The sequence below is a fragment of the Lycorma delicatula genome, chromosome 3 (genome assembly GCF_047948215.1).
Source record: "Lycorma delicatula isolate Av1 chromosome 3, ASM4794821v1, whole genome shotgun sequence".
Classification (NCBI taxonomy): domain Eukaryota; kingdom Metazoa; phylum Arthropoda; class Insecta; order Hemiptera; family Fulgoridae; genus Lycorma; species Lycorma delicatula.
Window position 1 is genome coordinate 62,213,669 of NC_134457.1, and position 19,627 is coordinate 62,233,295.

Consider the following 19,627-nt stretch of genomic DNA (forward strand, 5'->3'; position numbering starts at 1 on the left):
TATTGTAATCTTGTTTACAAAATTTACTCTTCATGAAGTAATAGAAAGTATGTATAGTTAAACTGGCATGAGCTGAAATTGTAAGAGGCGTATTCACAAAGTACTATTAAGATGTTACGTTATGACTATTTTTAAGTAGCTTTATTATTACAAAAAAGCTCATACCAAACTACTTTTCAAGATACATTATACCAATATTAAGACATTTCTCATTATTTAGATTAATTTCTGTGATTCTGCTACATAAAATAATTCACCTTCCGAAAAGAGTCAGCATTGCACAGTTTTCTTGATTAGGTTATTGTCTTTATATAGTTGACCAGCAACAAACCACATTAAATGCAGGAACAAGTGAAAGTCATTAGTCTGGGCTGAAGGGGTATGATCCATTTTTACCAGCCAAGTGGTATGATGAGCCTTTGAGTTTGAGAAGCAGCATGTGGCCAAGCATTATGTGATGCAAACATTTCACTTTTTTTTTACAAAAGAACTCTTGAGATTTAAGTCATAAGAATGACATTGTAAATTGTCCTCATAAATTGTTTGTTTACAGACTACACCAAATCATCATTAACAATACATTGTTACCCACAATATATAATAGATGTTTTCTCAACTTTAACTCATAACTCATTGCAATTTCATATTAGATTTTTATTAATCTGTCAATTAATTTCTCCAGAAAAACATTCTTGTGTTCAGAAAATGGATAACAAATAATTTTCACAGTCAGTAAGAACTTCAATTTTCATAAACATTTAAAACATACATTACCAGCGATAAAATACAATTACTTTTTTTCGGAATATTTTCTATTACAAGCTAAAGATGTTACTACTACATGATGGACCTTCTGTATTATATGTTTATTTTACAGGAGCTTTCTATATAAAGGAACTCAGCATCTATGCTTGCAGGATGATTAAAGCTATATGAGGTTTGTTCAAAAAGACTGAACTTTTTAATTACGTGCCAACAGAGATATTTAGTGATGTGTGGATGGCACCATTATGTTCCACATAACCTCCTGTGTAACCACATATTCTTGGAATGTTATTATCTCATGTAGTTTTCATGTTATTGTTATTTGAGTGCAACATGTTTAAATGTTAGTAGCAATTTTTGTAATATGTGTTTTTCAGGAGCAAAGATACAACATAAAATTTTCTGTGAAACTGGGAAAAACTTTCACAGAAACTTTTCAAATTGAAACAAGCTTTTACGGAAATGATGCTGTGATGCTAGTTTGATGACCAAACAGCAGAAAGAACATTGAGTAGACAGTTGTTGGCAACTCCTTGAACAAGCCGATAATGATGAAACATTCATGCAAAGGATCGTAACGGGAGAAGAAATCTGGGTTTACAGCTACGACATTGAAACAAAAGTTCAATCATCAAAAAATCACACATTACAAAAATTGCTACACTTAAACACTTAAACATTTTGCACTCAAATAACAATGGCAGAAAAACTAAATGAGACATCAACAATCCAAGAACATGTGTTTACAGAGGAGGTTATGCAGAACACAATGCTATCAACCGCATGTCACAAAATATCTCTGTTAGCGTGTAATTAAAAAAGTTCAGTCTTTTTAATAGAATTTAATAATATAGTGTTTGGTGGTTTATATTTCATAGATACTATATAATATTATATTATATATACATATATATATATATACACCTACACACATACGATGTTTGATAAAAAAAATACACAGAACTTTTAAATTTTCCATGTCCCTAATATATATTGGTAGCCATATTACATTGGTATAAGGCTACATTGGTATTCAAAAAGGCTACACGTGTTTTCATTTTGTCAACTTCTGGAAAAAATGAAACAAAGAATTTACATTAAATTTTGCTTTAAGAATAGAATAAAGTGCAGCACCATATTTAAAATGTTGATGTTGCTTTTGGTGATTCTTCTATTAATAAAACAGGTGTTTAGAAGTAGTACAAACATTTCCAAGAAGGTTGTGGAGATGTCGTATCCTGGACGTTTCAGCACATCAACAACCAATGAAAATGTCGAAAATGTGAAGAAAATGATGATGAACAATCGCCAAATCACTATCAGAGAGGTTGCTGATGATGTTGGCGTATCATTTTGCTCATCCCATGCAATTTGTTTTGGATGATTTGGACATAAAATATGTGGAAGCAAAATTTGTTCCAAAACTGTTAAATTTTGACAATGTTCATTAACATTGTTCAGAAGTTGCTGAATGAAGTGAACAACATTGAAGAACTGCTCAAATCTTGCCACCAGGTCATAAGGTCAATAAGGAGTTCTACCTGGAAATTGTACACAATTTGCATGAAGCAATCCAAACCAAATGCCCAGATTTTTTGGTGAAACAATTCTTGGCAATTGCATCATAATAATGCACCTGCTATACTTCAATCCTTGTTTGTGAATTTTTGGTCAAGAACAACACTGTTAATGCTTTAGCCTCTCTCTTCACTGGACATGGCTCCCTGTGACTTCATCCTATTCCCCAAGCTGAGAATTTTTTTTAATATTGAAGAAATAAAGACAGAATCATTGAAGGAGCTAACTAAACACCTTACCAAAAATTTGTGTTCCAGAGGTGCTTCCAAGATTGAAAATAGTGCTGGCACAAATGTATTATATCCGAAGGGCAGTACTTTGAAGGTAACAAAATTAATATTGATGAATAAATAAACGTTTTTTGAGAAAAAATAGAATTCCTGTGTATTTTTTTTTATCAAACGTGTGTGTGTGTGTTTGTTTATTTTTTTAAATCAATTCTTTTAAGAATCCTCTGTACTATATAAAAATATATTTATTTTATTAGATCAGCCAAAGTATGGAATAAATAAAGTAGGATGACTTACCTTATTTCACCATGTATGCAGGAGTGCTTTCGCAATTTACTCGCATATCAGCTTCATCATATATTCATCTCTCAAATTACATTACAAACTTCCTAAAGTATCATATCATATGATATATTATTATATTTTACAAAGTTTGTATTGTAATTTGAGATGAATATATAATGCAGCTGATGATGTGAGTAAATTGCAAAAGCGCTCCTGCATATATAGTGGAATAAGTCATCCTATTTTATTTATTCTACATTTCGGTTGATCTAGATCTAATAAAATATATATATAATCTTTTGAAAATTCAAATAATTCATTAATAATATATTGACCACTATGCTAATAAAATGCAGTATTAAATAAAACATAAACCAAAACAAGTAGATAAGTTAAGCTTACTATATTAATTCCAAGAATCGATTTTCATAAGAGTGCATCTTTAGTTTTTATTAAAGTAAATAGATAAAATAAACTTTTGAAATTTATTATGGACGAATATACAGATTCAGCTTTCCAGTACTGAAATGATCAGTTTTATAAATAAACTTGTACTAAATAACATTAAAATTTTTCAAAAAACAATTTTGAAAAATTAATAAATTGTAAATAAATATGTTTTAATATAATGATAGAATTTAATCATAACTGAAGATATGGGATCCTGTGAAAATAATTCTTGGAATTAATAAGGTACGTTTAACCTATTTTTTTATTCTGGTTTGGTAGCTTATGTTTCATTTAATATTTTATATATAATCTATTTATATATTTAATATTTTTAATCTATTAATATAAACCACGTAGTACAGAATATTGAGGTAAGACATATTTTACTGTAATCTTATCATGAAAGTACTAGCAGGATCCTGCAAAAATAAGTTTTTTGATAAAATGAAGATATATCTTTTCTTAATATTCTGTACAAGGTGGTTTATATTAATAAAATTAAAAATATAATTTAACAGTACATAGGAATAGTATGAATCTTAAAAGGGTTAATTTCAATTTTATGTATATTTATTTATTTATTTAATACATCAATTGACAAAAAAATACAAATAAATATAGATTAAATGAAACCCAGAATATATCAATCCATTAATCATTATCTTAAGATATATTTGTTTTCAAAATTACTTTGTGTATGAGAACAATTGTTATTCACAAACAGAAGGATTACAAATGGGATCACATACATCCCTATATCTGCTATTATGCCTGAAAGTTTTATATAAGATTTTGAAAATAAAACAGTTCACAACATATTAAATACACAACAAATATTATTATTATGGAAAAGATATGTAGATGATATTTTTAGTTATATTATACATTTTATAGATAGTAGTTATATTAGATATTTTATGATATTTCTGGTTAGTCATATATAACCCCACTATAAGTAATGAGCATTTGATCATTTTAAATAAGTTTAACAATTACAATAAGAATTTAACATTTATACAAAATAGAAAACAACAGAATAAAAGACATTTTTTAGATATTGAAATCAAAATAAAAATAAACATGTAATCAGTTATAGAAAACCCACAACTAATACATTAAAACATGATGTTTAGAAATATTCATTATATAAAAAACAGTAAAAATAAACTCAAAAAAGAACTAGATGAAACAAAACAAACTGCAATATGTAATGGTTTTAATAATAAAATTATGGAAAAATTTATAAAGAGAAAAATAAAAAATACCATGATAATTATATTAAAATACAACAGCAGGAAGATTACCTAAAGATTAATATAGTCTATACCTAAAATATAATTACACAAATAAAATAATAAAAAAAATTATTAATGTATATGATAAAAATAAACATAAGAAAGCATATAAACCAAATAATTGCATTATAAAATATTTAAAAGATTAGAATAATAAAAATAATAGGAATTGAGGGGAATATAATTATATAATTAAATGCAATGAATGAAATAATATTTATATTGGTAAAACCAATTGATCTTTTTTAAAAAAATTTACACAACACTGCACAAAAACAAAAAAAGAGGTATATCTTATGTTGCTGACCATTTATTAAAATTACTAATGTAGTATTACTAATTGGAAAAATAATTTAGAGCTTTTGGAAATTTGAAATACAAACAAAAATATAGATCACTAGATCACATTCGAAGATGATGATTTAATTGAAAACATAATAAAAATACAATCAAACAGTTGGTAATAATGACAATAGAACAAATAAAAATACTATGTTTTACATATTATATCATTCCAGAACTGGACAGCAGGATTTGCACATACATTCATAATAATTTTCAAAATTCTTAAAAAGAAAAACAGATTAAAAGATTATAAATATGTTTTAGTGTAACTATAGAATTCAGTACCAACTGAAGGTGTGGGATCCCGTGAAAACCGATTATTGGAATCAATATGATCAGTAACTTACCTAATTAAGTTATGCTAACCTATGTTTTGTTAGTTTGTATTTTGTGCAATATTAAATTTTATTAAACACAGTGTGGTAAATATGTTAATGAATTATTTGAATTTTCAAAAAAATTATTATATTTATATATATATATATATATATATATATATATATATATTTTTATATATATACCTAGCCCAAACAAGGTAGTAAAAGTATTATGCATTGTTTTTATTTAAATTTAAAGAGATTTTATTGTGAAAAAAATGTTATACTGGAATGGATAAAAATTATTAGAATCTAATTGTTTGTTTTGCTTAATTATATTTTTCATTATAATATTTGCACACTCAGTAATATACCGGAGATTGTTTACAGTAATTTGTGGTTAAAATTAACCATACCTATGTTTTGAGATTTCGCTGTTGATACAATATTTTATGGCATTGTATTTTATGCCTTAAAGTAACTTTTAAGCATCTCACTTCTCAAAAATTTCTTGTTCCTTATAATCTAAAAACAGTTAACTCTTTTAATGCTGATACTGCATTTATTTGTATAAAAAAAATATAGCATTGCTCTACATAAGTAAATTTATTTAATGTTTAATTGTTTGCATAGTTGAAGAATAGAAATTAAAGGATTACTTTATTGGTAAGTGAATTCTAAACAATAATATTTTATTTTTTGCATAAAAGTTTATAATTTGTACAGTCATTACTTATATGATGTAATAGATCAAAAGATAAATATGAATCATAAGATCATAGACAGTGTATCAGAAAATTATTTTAATAAAAGTGACAAACATTTGTACTGCAGTAATTGAAACCAGATAATATCAGATAGACTATACCTTCTAAACATCAACACATGTAAAACCATATTTTATTAATTAGAAATTAGTTAGTTTAGTGCACTTCAATCATAGTAAGAATACAAGATAATTTGAAATAAATATAATTTATATATAATTAATTTACTTGCTTAATGTCAATTGATAATTACACAGACACAATGAAAACAATGTGCATACATAATCATTGTAATACAGAGAATATTTTTTAATTTATTTACATTAAATAAATTACATTTTTCAAATTATAGAAGTCAGACTATAATTGCATTTTACATGAAAAATTAGGTAATACTTAATCTAAATTTAAAAATAAAGAAAAAACTACATATAAACATAGGTTCATAAATGCTTTGTTAACAAGTTACAATTAGTGAAAAATTTCCCAGTTCTTCCTCTTTCATGCACAATTTTGTTTGACAGTTCTCTCTCAACTGTTTTAATTGTTAATAAAGTTTCGTTTTGCATGATCTAAAGAAATTCAATGTTGCAAAAAAGGTATGCAGAAATTTATCAATTTTTCTTCCTTTTTTGTTGTAAACATTGTTGTAATACTTTGTTTATATCATATTAATTGAATATAAATATATTTAATTTTCAGGTGTGACTTAAAATGTACATTTCTCATTTTGGTATGATGTTTTGAATAAAAGCTGTTTTTATATAATTACATTTCTTTTATATTCAGGTGTGTCTGTCCACTGGTAACAATTGGTACTATATTATCATCTGATGTGGAACTTTTCCCTGGCACAATGGGCGATAAGACAGCTGTACGAGTAGGGAAAAAGAAGTTTAGTCCATCTAGTGATCATTTAGCTTTAACCTGGTTATTCCACCATTGGAATGAATATAACAATGGCGATCATAATTTTATTGATTACAAAGCAAGACGTTTTGCTGAGAGTATAAATGCTAGCAGTGAAGCTTTTAGACAAATAAGCAGTAAGAATACTATTATTTAATTTAATTTTATTGTTTTTTTTTTATTTAATGACTGTTTGGTATAAATGATATTAACAGTTTTAGAGTTTACACTAACTGCTTTTTTAAAATGTATATTGGTTAACATTTGTTCACACTCAGTAGTAAAATATCCTTTACGTTTCTTAGAGAAATTTATATGAAAAATCATACATGACCATCTTGCTTTTTAAAAAATTAATATTGGATTAGGATGCAGATCCAAAGTGATAGGAAGAAATTTCAAACTTTATATAAACTAATATTTTTGTATCTGTACGTCTGTTTTTATTGTATAATTTCAGTCATGTTGTAAACCCACAGGGTTGGCGTAGTGGTGAATACGTCATCTCAAATCAGCTGATTTCGAAGACAAAAGTTCTAAGGTTCAAATCCTAGTAAAGGCAGTTACTTTTATATGGATTTGAATACAAGATTGCGGATACCAGTGTTCTTTGGTGGTTGGGTTTCAATTAACTACACATCTCAGGAATGGCCAATCTGAGACTGTACATGTAAAACTTAATTAACATATCATCCTCATTCATCCTCTGAAGTAAAACCTTACAGTGGTTCCAGGGGCTATAAACAGTAAAAAAGAAAAAGAGAGGTCATGTTTGTAGTTTAAAGCTGTTTCCAGATTTTTCTAACATCCAGTACTGTCAGATTAATAGTCCATGTAGTTAAAGGAAAAAAAAATTATATTGGTTGACTTTTTGCAATTTAATAAAGCCTTTGACATGGTGTCTCATGTTTAAGCTCCCTCTTTCAGTATCAGTGACAAGTACACTGGCTTTTTAGTTCTTACCATGTCTTAAGAGAAAGTTGTAAATTTTAATGGACTTCTAAGATGAGGGTAGTTAACTTTGATATCCAGCAGGGGTCCGTTCATGGTCCAGCATGGATCACTAACTGACCCATTACAATAATGTTTCTTATAATAGTGAATTTTGTGCCTTTATGTGTGGCTAAAAGACATCCCCATCTTTTAGTTGATACCTTCAGTTTTGGTATTGATATACATGTGCATGAATGAACTCAATCTAAACCAAATATTTGAATTGTTCAGGGCAAGGGAATTATTTACTAAGAATGTCACACTAATGAATGACAATAAAACTTAGTGAATGATTTTGGGACTGAGAGAAACACAGAATGACTTATGAAATATTTATGTAATTTCAAAAAACTAAAAGTTCTTTACATCCAACTCGTAATTGAAAATCTCATATTTCCATATTCATAAGAAACTAAAAAGAAGCTCTTTTTTAAAGTGCTTTCTTTTTAAGCTAGTGATCCTTCTGAAAGATTTATTGAAAAAAGTTGTTTGGCTGCTAAACCCACCTCATTGCATAATCAATGAATTTTTAGAATTAGATATAATTGTTCAGTTTTTAACACTTACTCAAACTTCAGAATTTTTAAATTTTTGATTAAATGCATAGACTTTACGCCTGCCTGTGCTGCACTATAAAATACTGAATTACAAATTTTTTTATGAATTTTTATTCATATGTATTTAAGAATTTATATATTACAGATATCATCTTACTGAGTTTCACTATAAAGTTTGTAAAATTCATTGTCCAGTATTATTTACAAAATGGTATTTTTAAACTACAATATCTGATGTGAAATTGTTAATTGCAGCATAATGCATTAAGTTTTGTTATTGTTCTTGGTGTATTCAGTATTAAAATACAATTTGATCTCTGAATAAAGAATTTTATTATTGTAATAGATACTTCTCAGTAACTGTAAGAAAGAAGGTTACTTGTGCATTCTCTGAAGTTGCAAAACATGAATTTTCAAAATGTTTTAATTTCCATATTGTTCAAGACCTTCAGCAAGGCATTTTGATATATTAATAACTGTCTAAAAGAAATATTTTCATTGTCATTTTTTTCATGGCATAAACTATTTGATTTACCTAGTTCCTTCTCCGAATTTTGCTGGCTGTCAATAACATCTTTCTTAAGTTTGTATCAAATTTCACTCAGAGTGAACAGATTAATACTATTAGAGAGCAAGACAAGTTTAAGCAGACATTCATTAGAGAATGCAAGATTTTACTGTACTACAGTTGAAAAAAATCCAATTTTGTATAATTTTACTCAGTAAATTAAGCATTTACAATGAGTTCTCTCGTGAAATTAGCATTTCTGAACTTGCACAGAGACATTTTAAAATGATGTTTGTATAATTTAATGAGCATAACTATACAAATGGTACTTATTTTTTTTAAAATAACAATTCTAATTTTAATAAAAATAACAATTGTTCAAAAAGAAAACAATTAAAATGCACAATTAGAACACAGCTATATTACAGAAATAAGCTAGCAGTGCAATAGACAAGTTAAACAAGTTTTGCACAAAACAAGACACAGCTGTTGAACAAGTTTTTGCACAAAAAAATTGAACAAAATTTAACATAATTAAAAAAGGTTAAATATACATTTTCAGTAAATAATACAGCTCGGTATTTTTTCAAAGGAAAACAATTTATTGTTTTTAACTTAAAATAAAATTTTACTAATAAAAATATTAAACCAAAAGGTCTGCTCCTCCTAAAAGTAATGTTTAAGAGATAGTGAGAAAACAAATAAGCTTTTGATGTCATGGTTGGTTTATTTTATTGAACTATTTCTTTTTCAGGGTTGCGGCATTTAGTTGGTGAACACTTGTATGAATGTGGTTTACTGGAAAATTTAGAAGAATTTACTAATTTTGGTTCAGACTGTAACAGATATTCAAGAAATCATGAACTTTCAAAGGGTGTGCTTCTTTCTGGACTTGGAAATCTTTTGACTATAAGGAAATGGGATCTTGAGAAAGGAGTTTTAAAGAAGAAAAATGTAGTTATGAATGAGTCAGTAATTTTCATTGAATTGTAAATTTATCATCATTTTAACATTTTTAATGTTATTCTGATTTTTTTTATAGTAAATGTTATTGAATTATTCTTAGGATATTGTTAGGTAAAATGATTTGAATATCTTAAAAATGTGTTATCTTTAAACGTGCTTAATAATGACAGTTGTCTTGGATGTGATTATACAACATTTTTTGGATGCTTTGCATGTGATACCAAATAATTGTTGAGTATTCAGAAAATTATATATGACCCATTTATTTTTACTGTAGTCAATATGCAGAGTGCCCCATATAAAATGCTACCCAACCTTATATTGGTAGGTATTGAAATAATAAAAAGGCATGTGTAAATGTAAATGTAATTTTTATTATTACCATCCATTACCTTACATTTAGAGTAAATGTTGGAAGTGGCCGCCATCTTCTTGAATACAAGCTTCAATTCTTTCTACAGCGTTTCTTGCAACTTTTTTCAAAGTTTGTGGCTGGATATTTAATACAGCTTGTTCAATATTGACTTTCAATTGTTCAAGTGTTTGTGGTTTGTTGCTGTAGGCTTTTTCTTTGAGGTAACCCCATAGAAAAAAATCTGCCACAGTCAAATCTGGAGATCTTGGTGGCCACAAGCCTCCACCGATAACACAATTACCAAAGAATTCCTCAGTGAAATCAGAAGTTGAACCTGCGTAGTGCGATGTCACATCGTCATGTTGTAGCCAGTAGTGTCTGTCTTCCTCTTCCAAGAGTGCAATGAACTGAAATAAAATATCCTGATATCGTTCTGCATTAATGGTGTACTCGAAAAAAATAGGACCGATTATTTTCTTCCGCGATATCGCGCACCACACGGCCAACTTCTGCGGGTGTAATTGTTTTTCGTGATAAACGTGGGGATTTTCAGCACTCTAAATTCTACTGTTTTGGCTGTTTACTTAGCCATCCAAATGAAACCGTACTTCATCTATGAAAAATAACGAATCCATAATATTAATTCCCTCACGCAGAAATCGACGGAACCATTGACAATATTGTAGCCGTTTTTCAGGCTCAAGAAGTTGATGAACCGTTTGAATGCGATAAGGTCGTAATTGTAATTGTTTGGTCGCCCGATGAACAGTTGATTTAGACAAATTAATTTCAGCAGAGAAACGTCTGATCGATTTATTTGGCGAGGCGAGTAATCGGTCTTTGATTTCAGTGACTATATCTGTATTCAACACTGACGCAGATCTTTTGTGTTCCTTGTTATTAACAGAACCAGTCTCTCTAAATTTTGCAATTAACCTTAATACTGATGTTTTGTTAGGAGCTGGTTCATCTGGTAACTTATGGCGAAACAAATCTTGCACTGCAACCACTGATTTCGTACTGAAGTACGACTCAACAATGAAAACACGTTCATCTAGCGATACCACCATCTTGTCTCTAGCAATACACTGAACGTTATGATTGCATTGTTGTTACTATCGGTAGTGTTTTACTGCATCGCCGCAATGTTCAGATGTTGGACGAGTTCATTTCAGTAACGAGTAGGGGAGTAAGCTTGACTTTTGAAATTTCATGGATGAGTGATTGATGGGTTGCGTTTTATATGGGACACCCTGTACTTAATTCCTTTTAAATATTTACATTTAGAGCTACATTTTAATTTCATTTCTTTTTATTTTACAGATCTGGTCAAAGGGCAACAATATCAAATGAAAGTGTTAATTATAAAAGAGCTACATATCCAACTCCATTTATGACTTATTTTACAGAAGTACGATCTGCACAACAAAGATCCATTACTATAAGAGATACCAGCTTGATATCTCCTTTAACATTAGTATTGTTTCAATGTGCTACAGTCAATATCAATAAGGTACTGGTATTATATCCCGCTTTTTATTAAATCATTAATTTCTTTTATTTTAATGAATCATGAATTGTTTTTCATCATGAAGTTTCTTTTTCTAGTAGTTTAAGTTTGGTTATTCAATCTCCATCTGATCCCAGAGTCCAAAGTTGTACTTAAAACTTTACATTTAAAAGTATGTTGTTATAAATGTAAGTGTTACTTGATGTAAGTCATTTGTATATTTCACATTTACTTTAATGGTAAAATATTGGTTTGTTTGTTGTTTGTTACCGTAACTTAACCCTATAATTTTAGTGATTTAAGAAATGATAATAGGGTGTATGATCTTTCTGTAGGTTGTTTATTTGTTTTCTTCTCTGTGGACTGAGCTGAACCATCCAACAGTTAACAAAAAAAAAATTAAAGAACCATCGTTATTACTACTGAAAACGTATTGAGAGATTAACAAACAAAAAAATTCTTATAAATACAACTAAAAATATATAAAATAAAATAAATAATAATAATAAATATATAACATACAAAGTAGTAATTCATATAAAAAACAAAATTGATTTATAACAATTAAATTATAAATAGCAAAGCAGTTTGATTTACTAAAAACTATATAATGATGACCAATATATTGCATTAACAATAAGATAACAATAGAAGAATATAAAAATTCACTTTCTGCAAGTATTAATACTTTTACTGTTTAAAAAAGAACCACCCTATACTTAATGAATGAATAGAATGTTGTTACTGTCATTACTATTTACAAATAACTTGCTAAACAACTTATTGTTTTCACCCACTGTCCAAAATGGAGTACTCGTGATGTACTCTTCACTTATCACCAAACCCTTACTGTTATTGCATGCTTCGTCAAATTCAGCCTTGCAAACCTACTAATTCTGTCGACTGGCAGTATTTATACCTCCTGGCCTGCAAAATCAGTACCCGACTTGTCCTTTTGATTGTTGAAGCATAATTATTTTCATTGTCACCTTTACATTTTTCTATAAGTTATTTTTCTGGTTTGATGATCCTTCTGGTTGAATAGGAGCCTTTGGAGGTGCCATTATCTGTATTAAAAAGAACAAATTGTTAAACAAACTCGTTATTCTAAATAAAGAATCCCTTTTAGTTTGTTAATTTTCTACTAACAAAGGAGATTTATATCAAATTAGCTGTACACTGAACTTTGCCTGAGATTAAAAAAAAAGACTACATATTTATCAAAATTTTTTGATCAAAAGTAATTGAAACGTAAACCACCACAGTATTATCATTATAACTTAAAAATTAAAATCTTACCATCCAGTCTTCAAAAAAAGGATTTCATATATATGCAGTTTATTAAACACCTTTCTTCTGCTGAAGAACGAAATACCAAGATCAGTTAACTTCTAAGCAGAAAATGAAAGATTTGACTTTTACATCTAATATTTCTTAAAACATCTTTTAGTTTATATGTCATCATCTGATACTTAGATTATATTAACACTTAAGAATCTATTTTTTTGTACAACAATTGTAAGTATTATTGTATTGAACAATTCACTTGCTCTCCTGAGTATACTTAGAAGATTAATATTATTGACAGTTGTTACAAAAGATGCTGTAATCGATATGTTAATGTTTATGAGATTATTAGCAAATATCTCATGCTTAATTTTTTTTATTTTTGTTTAAACATTTTTGAAATATATATTAAAAACATATTTTCAGTTCTAATCAGTTAAAATTTAAAAAAATATATATTAATGAATAGAAAATCTAAAGATTAGTTATAAAGATCATAATTAATATAATTTTTAATATATTATTTTACTTTTTATGAATTTAATTCTGTAATTGAAAAAAGATAAAAATAATTAAACTAATAAAATTAAATGTATAAGTAAAGAGAGTATTGAGAGAATTAATTATTAATATTAATATTTAATATCATATTAATTGATTTTAGTTTTTTTAAATGTATATATATATATATATATCTATTGTGTGCGTGTATATATATACATATACACACGCACACAATAGATACTGCTTATTGAAATCACTTTTGTACATAACTAAAGTGAGTCATTAAAACGGCAGCTGATTCACTTCAGCATCAAAGGTCATTTTCCTATAATTTTATAAACACAACCTAAGTTTACGTAAAAAGGTCGTACAACATAATGTATGTTGTTTAATGATTATATGTATTAGGTATAGTATTGAATTAGATAACATAAAACAAATTAAACTAACACTGAAAGAACAAAAAGAAAAACTTATCTTTACTGTCATGTGCTTTTGTTTTAGACAATTCTTTTAAATATAGTACTGTAGTATAAAGAGATGCTATAAAAAATACAGTACAAATACTAAAAAAATGGGAAATACTGTAAAATGAAAATTTATAAAACTATTTTATGCAGTGAATTAAGAAAAAACAAATCTGTAACTTAACGAATAGACTACACAAATTTCAGTATTCTGTAATTACATGTAACTGCTTATTGATGGTGCTTGCAGCCGAACTTCCTCTGTTTCTGCAATCTTGTCCTTTTCTAGCCCTTCATTCATAATTTATGACACAATTTCATCATCAGTAACAGAAGCACAAACAGGGTATGCCCTCATCAATAGATATCCACTGATTTATTTCATCATCCACATCTTCAATTGAACTTATCCGCACAGTGCCATCGGATTCAATAAAACCAGCTGTTTTGAATTTGAAGCAGTTTTGAACAGTTTCAATTTTAATTCATTCCAACCTTTGCATAACATGAGTAGCATCTAGAAGTGTTTGTACATTTTTACAAAACTTGTACCTTTTTGACTATATCATTTGCAATCTTCTCACATCCGGCATCATCTACACTTGAATTATCATTCTTGTAGTTTTTCTATATAAAACTTTCAGGGTTCATGACTGATGGGTGCATTTAATATTCTTGCTTCAGTGAACCACTTTAATAAAATGTGTTCAACATTTTCATTCTTACCATCACATTTTCCCGTTTTCTGTTCACATTCTCATTTAGGGTGACTGGAGCTTCCAATTTTTTGGGCTTTTAATTATACAAGAAAGTGAATTCTGAGAAAGTCTCAGTGTCATTATAGCTTCTCGCTGATTGCATTTAGAAAGTTTATCATATTTTTTAAAAATTTCTAATTTTTCACATTAATTTCAGTCCTTATATTTATGTGACATGGTTTCAAAATTCACACAAACTTTAGTACAGTAAACAAAAAATAAACAGACAAAATAATGTAAATGACCACAATGAAACAATACTAGCAGAGAAAACACAAAAAATGCGTGAATCTAACGTGCAAGCTGAGCACAATAGAAAGTGCGGAAGAATGGAACGTGATATGTATCAGAAGGAGAGGTAAGCTAAAGAAAGGGAGGTTAAGGAAAAAGGAGATAAACTTTGGCTTTGGGTCCAAAGGGTTCAGATTTTGTTTGGAAGCAGAGTTAATGGAGGAGTTGTTTGATCCTGAAACTATTCAAACGAAGCAGGTCCTTTCACCGATGGAGGCAGAGACAGCAGCACTGAAGAAGTTACAGGCACGACTTACATCTTCTGATGTTGTCTCAAATGATGTCAGTACTGAAATGATTTGAGATGTTTACTTCTCTGTTGAAGTCAAAGAGTTCATGGGGGACTCAAAAAATGTTAAAGGAAAGAGCATGGCGTACATCTGTCTTGGGTTTAGAGACTGCGGTTATTGCACCTGCTAACAGTCAATGGGTCGATAGGATGCAAGGATATATTGAAGGCTTCAAGATGGGATGAGCAACAGCAGTACGATTCATTGCTGGTTAAGAAACCTCTGTGGTTGTAAAAGCATTGAAATCAGAGGTTATTCTTATTGATACACCTGAGGGAGTTACTGCTTCATCCTTTAAGGGTGAGGTGATGAAAAATCTGGGGACAAGGAAGGGCTATGGATTGTCAGTGTGCAGGATAACCCGAAGGGTGTACGGCTTGTGGCCAATGACAGTGGGACGAAGCATGGAATAAAGTGCAATGAGGCTGTAAACAAATATTCAATCACTACTGTTGCAATGAAAACTCTGCAATCAATGATGATAGTGTATGATGTCCAGTGGGATGGAGAAGAAGGGTTTGTGGATGCGGTTAGGGTACAAAACACAGATTATTCAGCAGAGGACTTTACCACTTTGTTCAAGGTGGTGTTTCATGCCAGAAAGAGAGACAGTATTGTTATTCATTATATTGTCGAGTGCAACAACCTTTTGCATATTTGCATACAATATTTTTGGGAAAGGGTGGATTTATTGATTGTCATGTAAAAAAAAAAAGGATTATTTAAACATTAACAGATGTTTCCGGTGTTTGGGATTTGGCCACGTGGCAAAACCATGTAATTTAAAGTAGGAGCTTTGTTCCCACTTTGCCAAAGAGGAAATATCAAAGATTGTCAGGTTAAAAAGGATGCCTGCTGCCTGCTGCTTACTCAAATTCTCTGTGCTTGAAAGCCGACCTACCACGATTGTAAGTCAAAAGAATGTCACACATACAAGCATGCGCACCAGACCTTCTGAGTGGTAGGATTGATATTTAGGGCTATTACAGGATCAGTGATATTGTCTTTACTTTTTTTAGGGTTTTCTGCTTTGGTTTATTGTTCTTCTGTTTTTCTGCGTTTAGTTATTCCAGTTTTTGATTTGTGTTTGGTTTTGTTAGGTTTGTTTTGCTTTTGTTTATATTGATTTATTTTATTAGTTTCAGGCTTTAATGTCTTTGGTTTTGCTTTTGTTTTTGTTTTAGTTACATATTCTCTTGATTTCTGTGGTTTAACATTAATGTTCAGTTTGGTACTGTATTATAATATGTTTTTATTTAATGTTTCATTTTTGTCAGAGTTTAAACTGATCAGAAAAGGTGTTGATCTTCTTATGCATTTTGGTAGGTTTGTTATCTACTGGTTAGTTTTAGATTTTTTCAGGTTTATTTTAGGTTGGTTTTAGGTTTGCTTGTTTCATTGTTACTATTGACATAGTTTTTATTTCTGTGTTTCGTGTTTTGGTTTGTGTTAGCATCTGACGTTTTATTTTTGCTTAGATTAGAGTGTTGTTTTGTTTATTTTAATGTTCTATGTTTCATTAGTGTTTGTTCTTGGATTAGCATTTAGGGCTTGTGTGTTTTCTTTAGCGTTTCATTAGGTTTGTCTTACTTTAATTAGTGTTAGGTGTATTTTAGGTTTGTTTCAAGTTTGTTTATTTTATTGATGATATTTTTTCTTTGTTTTGTGTTTTGGTTTGGGTTGGGTGTAAACGGGCGAGGGTGCTCACCCTTGTCTGTTTAGGGTTGTAGGTCATCTTATTCAGATGGTCCTGTTTAGGACCTATTTAGATCATTGTTGCTTGGATCCACATTAGATGTAGTACACCGATGGGAATATTGGTTGTGGCATCCACTTCAGTGGCATCTTGACAGTAGCTAGGATGGAATATGTCTTGAGACTTTTGAAGATGATCTCTGGTAAAACCCCTACGGGCTAGGTACAGAGGGGGTGGCTGACGGCCAGATCTGTCACATGGCAGGTGTCGTCCCTCCGGGGTCAAGATAACACTGAACATCAACTACAGTTAAAGCATACACAAAAGAAAACTAAAACATTTAAACAAACATATGATTCAAAGAGAAAGATGTTAAAAATCGGCAAAATAAGAAACTACTAAAGGGTTGTGCTCCTCATTGTATTTCTGAAGTATTACATACCGTAAGTTTGCTTCAGGATGAAGACCAAATAAATTAACCTTGATTAAAAATGAATCAACCATTGAATACTGATGCATGCAGCCAGACAGACTTTAGTCTATTTATGTATATAGAAATAAAAAACAAATAGACTTGATTACACTATACTTACTGTTGTAACATTTGTTACTACATATATGCCTAATTTAATATCGGCAGACGGCAATGACATCCTGCTGACATCTGAGCTGCTATTGCAGCTCAGATGTCAGCAGGAGTACAGTATACCTATGCGTTTGCACATGCATCGCTCCCGCCATGCAGATGACCGTGCAGTTGTCCCACCATAGCGGCGCTCTAGCTCCACCACTCGTAGGAACTAATAAAAGAACATAACAAAAGTGAATTTTCAATTCATCATCGACCACCATCTGGAGAAGTTCAAGAAGAAAATGGAAGAAAACAGAAGAAATTCCCTGGCCGCCTCAACGTGGGACCTCCCGACAGATGCCAACATCCCCTCTGGAGTAGCAGGACTGGCTGGCCTGCCAAGGGAGCCGCTGGATGCAGATGCTACCGTCCTGCTCCAGCTCCCCAGACTTCAATCACTCTAGCTGCACCAGCGAAAGACAATTGATGCCGAACCAACACTATGGGGCTCTGTGGGCCACCACTGCCATGCTGTAGTGGGGACCAACTGCCGCTGAGGGGAAGCCTGGTCTGATTTCAATAGACAAGCCACAACTCCCTGACTACAGCCAAGTTGACTTTGCCAGAGACCAACTTACGGACCAAACAGCTCTTCTCAGAGCTAACGCCAAAAACAGCCCTTCTCAGGGCTACTATAAGGTTTTAAATTGCCACAACCTGTCAAAAGCCATTCGGCGACAACAGCCCTTATCAGCGCTACCATAAGGTTATAATGCGCCACGTGTTGTCGAAGCCATTTGGCGACAAATTTCTGAAGCATAACATTACCTGGTATAGTAATTCCTGTGGGATGCTTTTCAATCTGCAGTTTTATACTTTATTTGATTTATGGCTGTTTTGTAGTTTGTGTAACGCAGGGTACCTGCTTTGTTTATTTGAGCTCCTTTACTGACAAGAAGTATATCTGCATATGCTTGTTTTTAAGTTAGGCTCTCAAGTAGTACAAGAGGTTAACAAACAAATACTTGAATGCTGTATATTAGCAATGTGTTAACTATATTTTTCACTTTTATTATGTATTAAAATAATTTCTTTCATGATAATGAAATCAAGTAAGCTGATACCATTTATACTTGATTAGAACATGTGTGTCTTATAATGTGAGGTTTATACATGTTGTTTTTATAGCCTACAAAAACCATATTCAGTTTATTGGTTTTATTAAATATTAGGTTAAAATTTAGAAAGTGTGATTGTTGTGTAATGTGTAATTTTCTTCTTAGTGATTTTGTGTGTATATGTGTGTGTGTGTGTGTGTGTGTGTGTGTTTGCCAATTGAAAAGACTAAAACATCATTAATGGTTCAGAAAAAATCATGCCAGTTCGAATTTATCCTGTTATTTTTTGTCTAGTTAAAAAGAAAAAAAAATACTAGAAGTTTTTGTTATGGCAGTTTTTTGCTTAGATTTAGCATAGTTGGATACAAGTCCCCTTGATCCTATATTGGTAATTTTTGTAATGTAGTACAATATTTATGGCCCTTGTACATTTAATTCTACTTCAGTGCTATTTGTTGATCAACAAATAACACTTTTTTACTTTTTTTTTTTTTTTTTTTAATTGTTTTTATGGGCTACTTACAGTAGTCACATAAAATATTATTACACTTAAACTGTAGACTCTACTGCATTTCTTATCACATTGATGATAGGACAATTCTTTTTATATATCCAGACGTATTGCAACCATGTATTACAATTGTTTATTTTAAAATAATATTTTTCCAGCTGCAAAGAAAAAAATTTTGTCATGTATTATTTCTATTAATACTCTTTTTAAAATAGACCATAACTTAATATGAAATAGATTGATAATTTCAAAATTTACCTTCATTAAAAACTATGTTAGTTTTTTTGTAAATATTTCAAAATTT

General features: G+C 29.9%; 1 protein-coding gene across 3 annotated transcripts in view; it reads left to right on the forward strand.

Annotated features, from left to right (window-relative positions):
- The window catches only part of LOC142321639 (ATP-dependent RNA helicase DHX30-like), a 119,367-nt gene that overhangs the window by 95,273 nt on the left and 4,467 nt on the right, over positions 1 to 19,627 (forward strand). For all 3 annotated transcript variants that reach the window (XM_075359897.1, XM_075359896.1, XM_075359898.1), the window contains 3 exons: positions 6,822 to 7,078; positions 9,754 to 9,967; positions 11,644 to 11,833. In XM_075359897.1, coding sequence (XP_075216012.1) covers positions 6,822 to 7,078; positions 9,754 to 9,967; positions 11,644 to 11,833 — 661 coding nt within the window. The remainder of the gene's footprint in view (positions 1 to 6,821; positions 7,079 to 9,753; positions 9,968 to 11,643; positions 11,834 to 19,627) is intronic.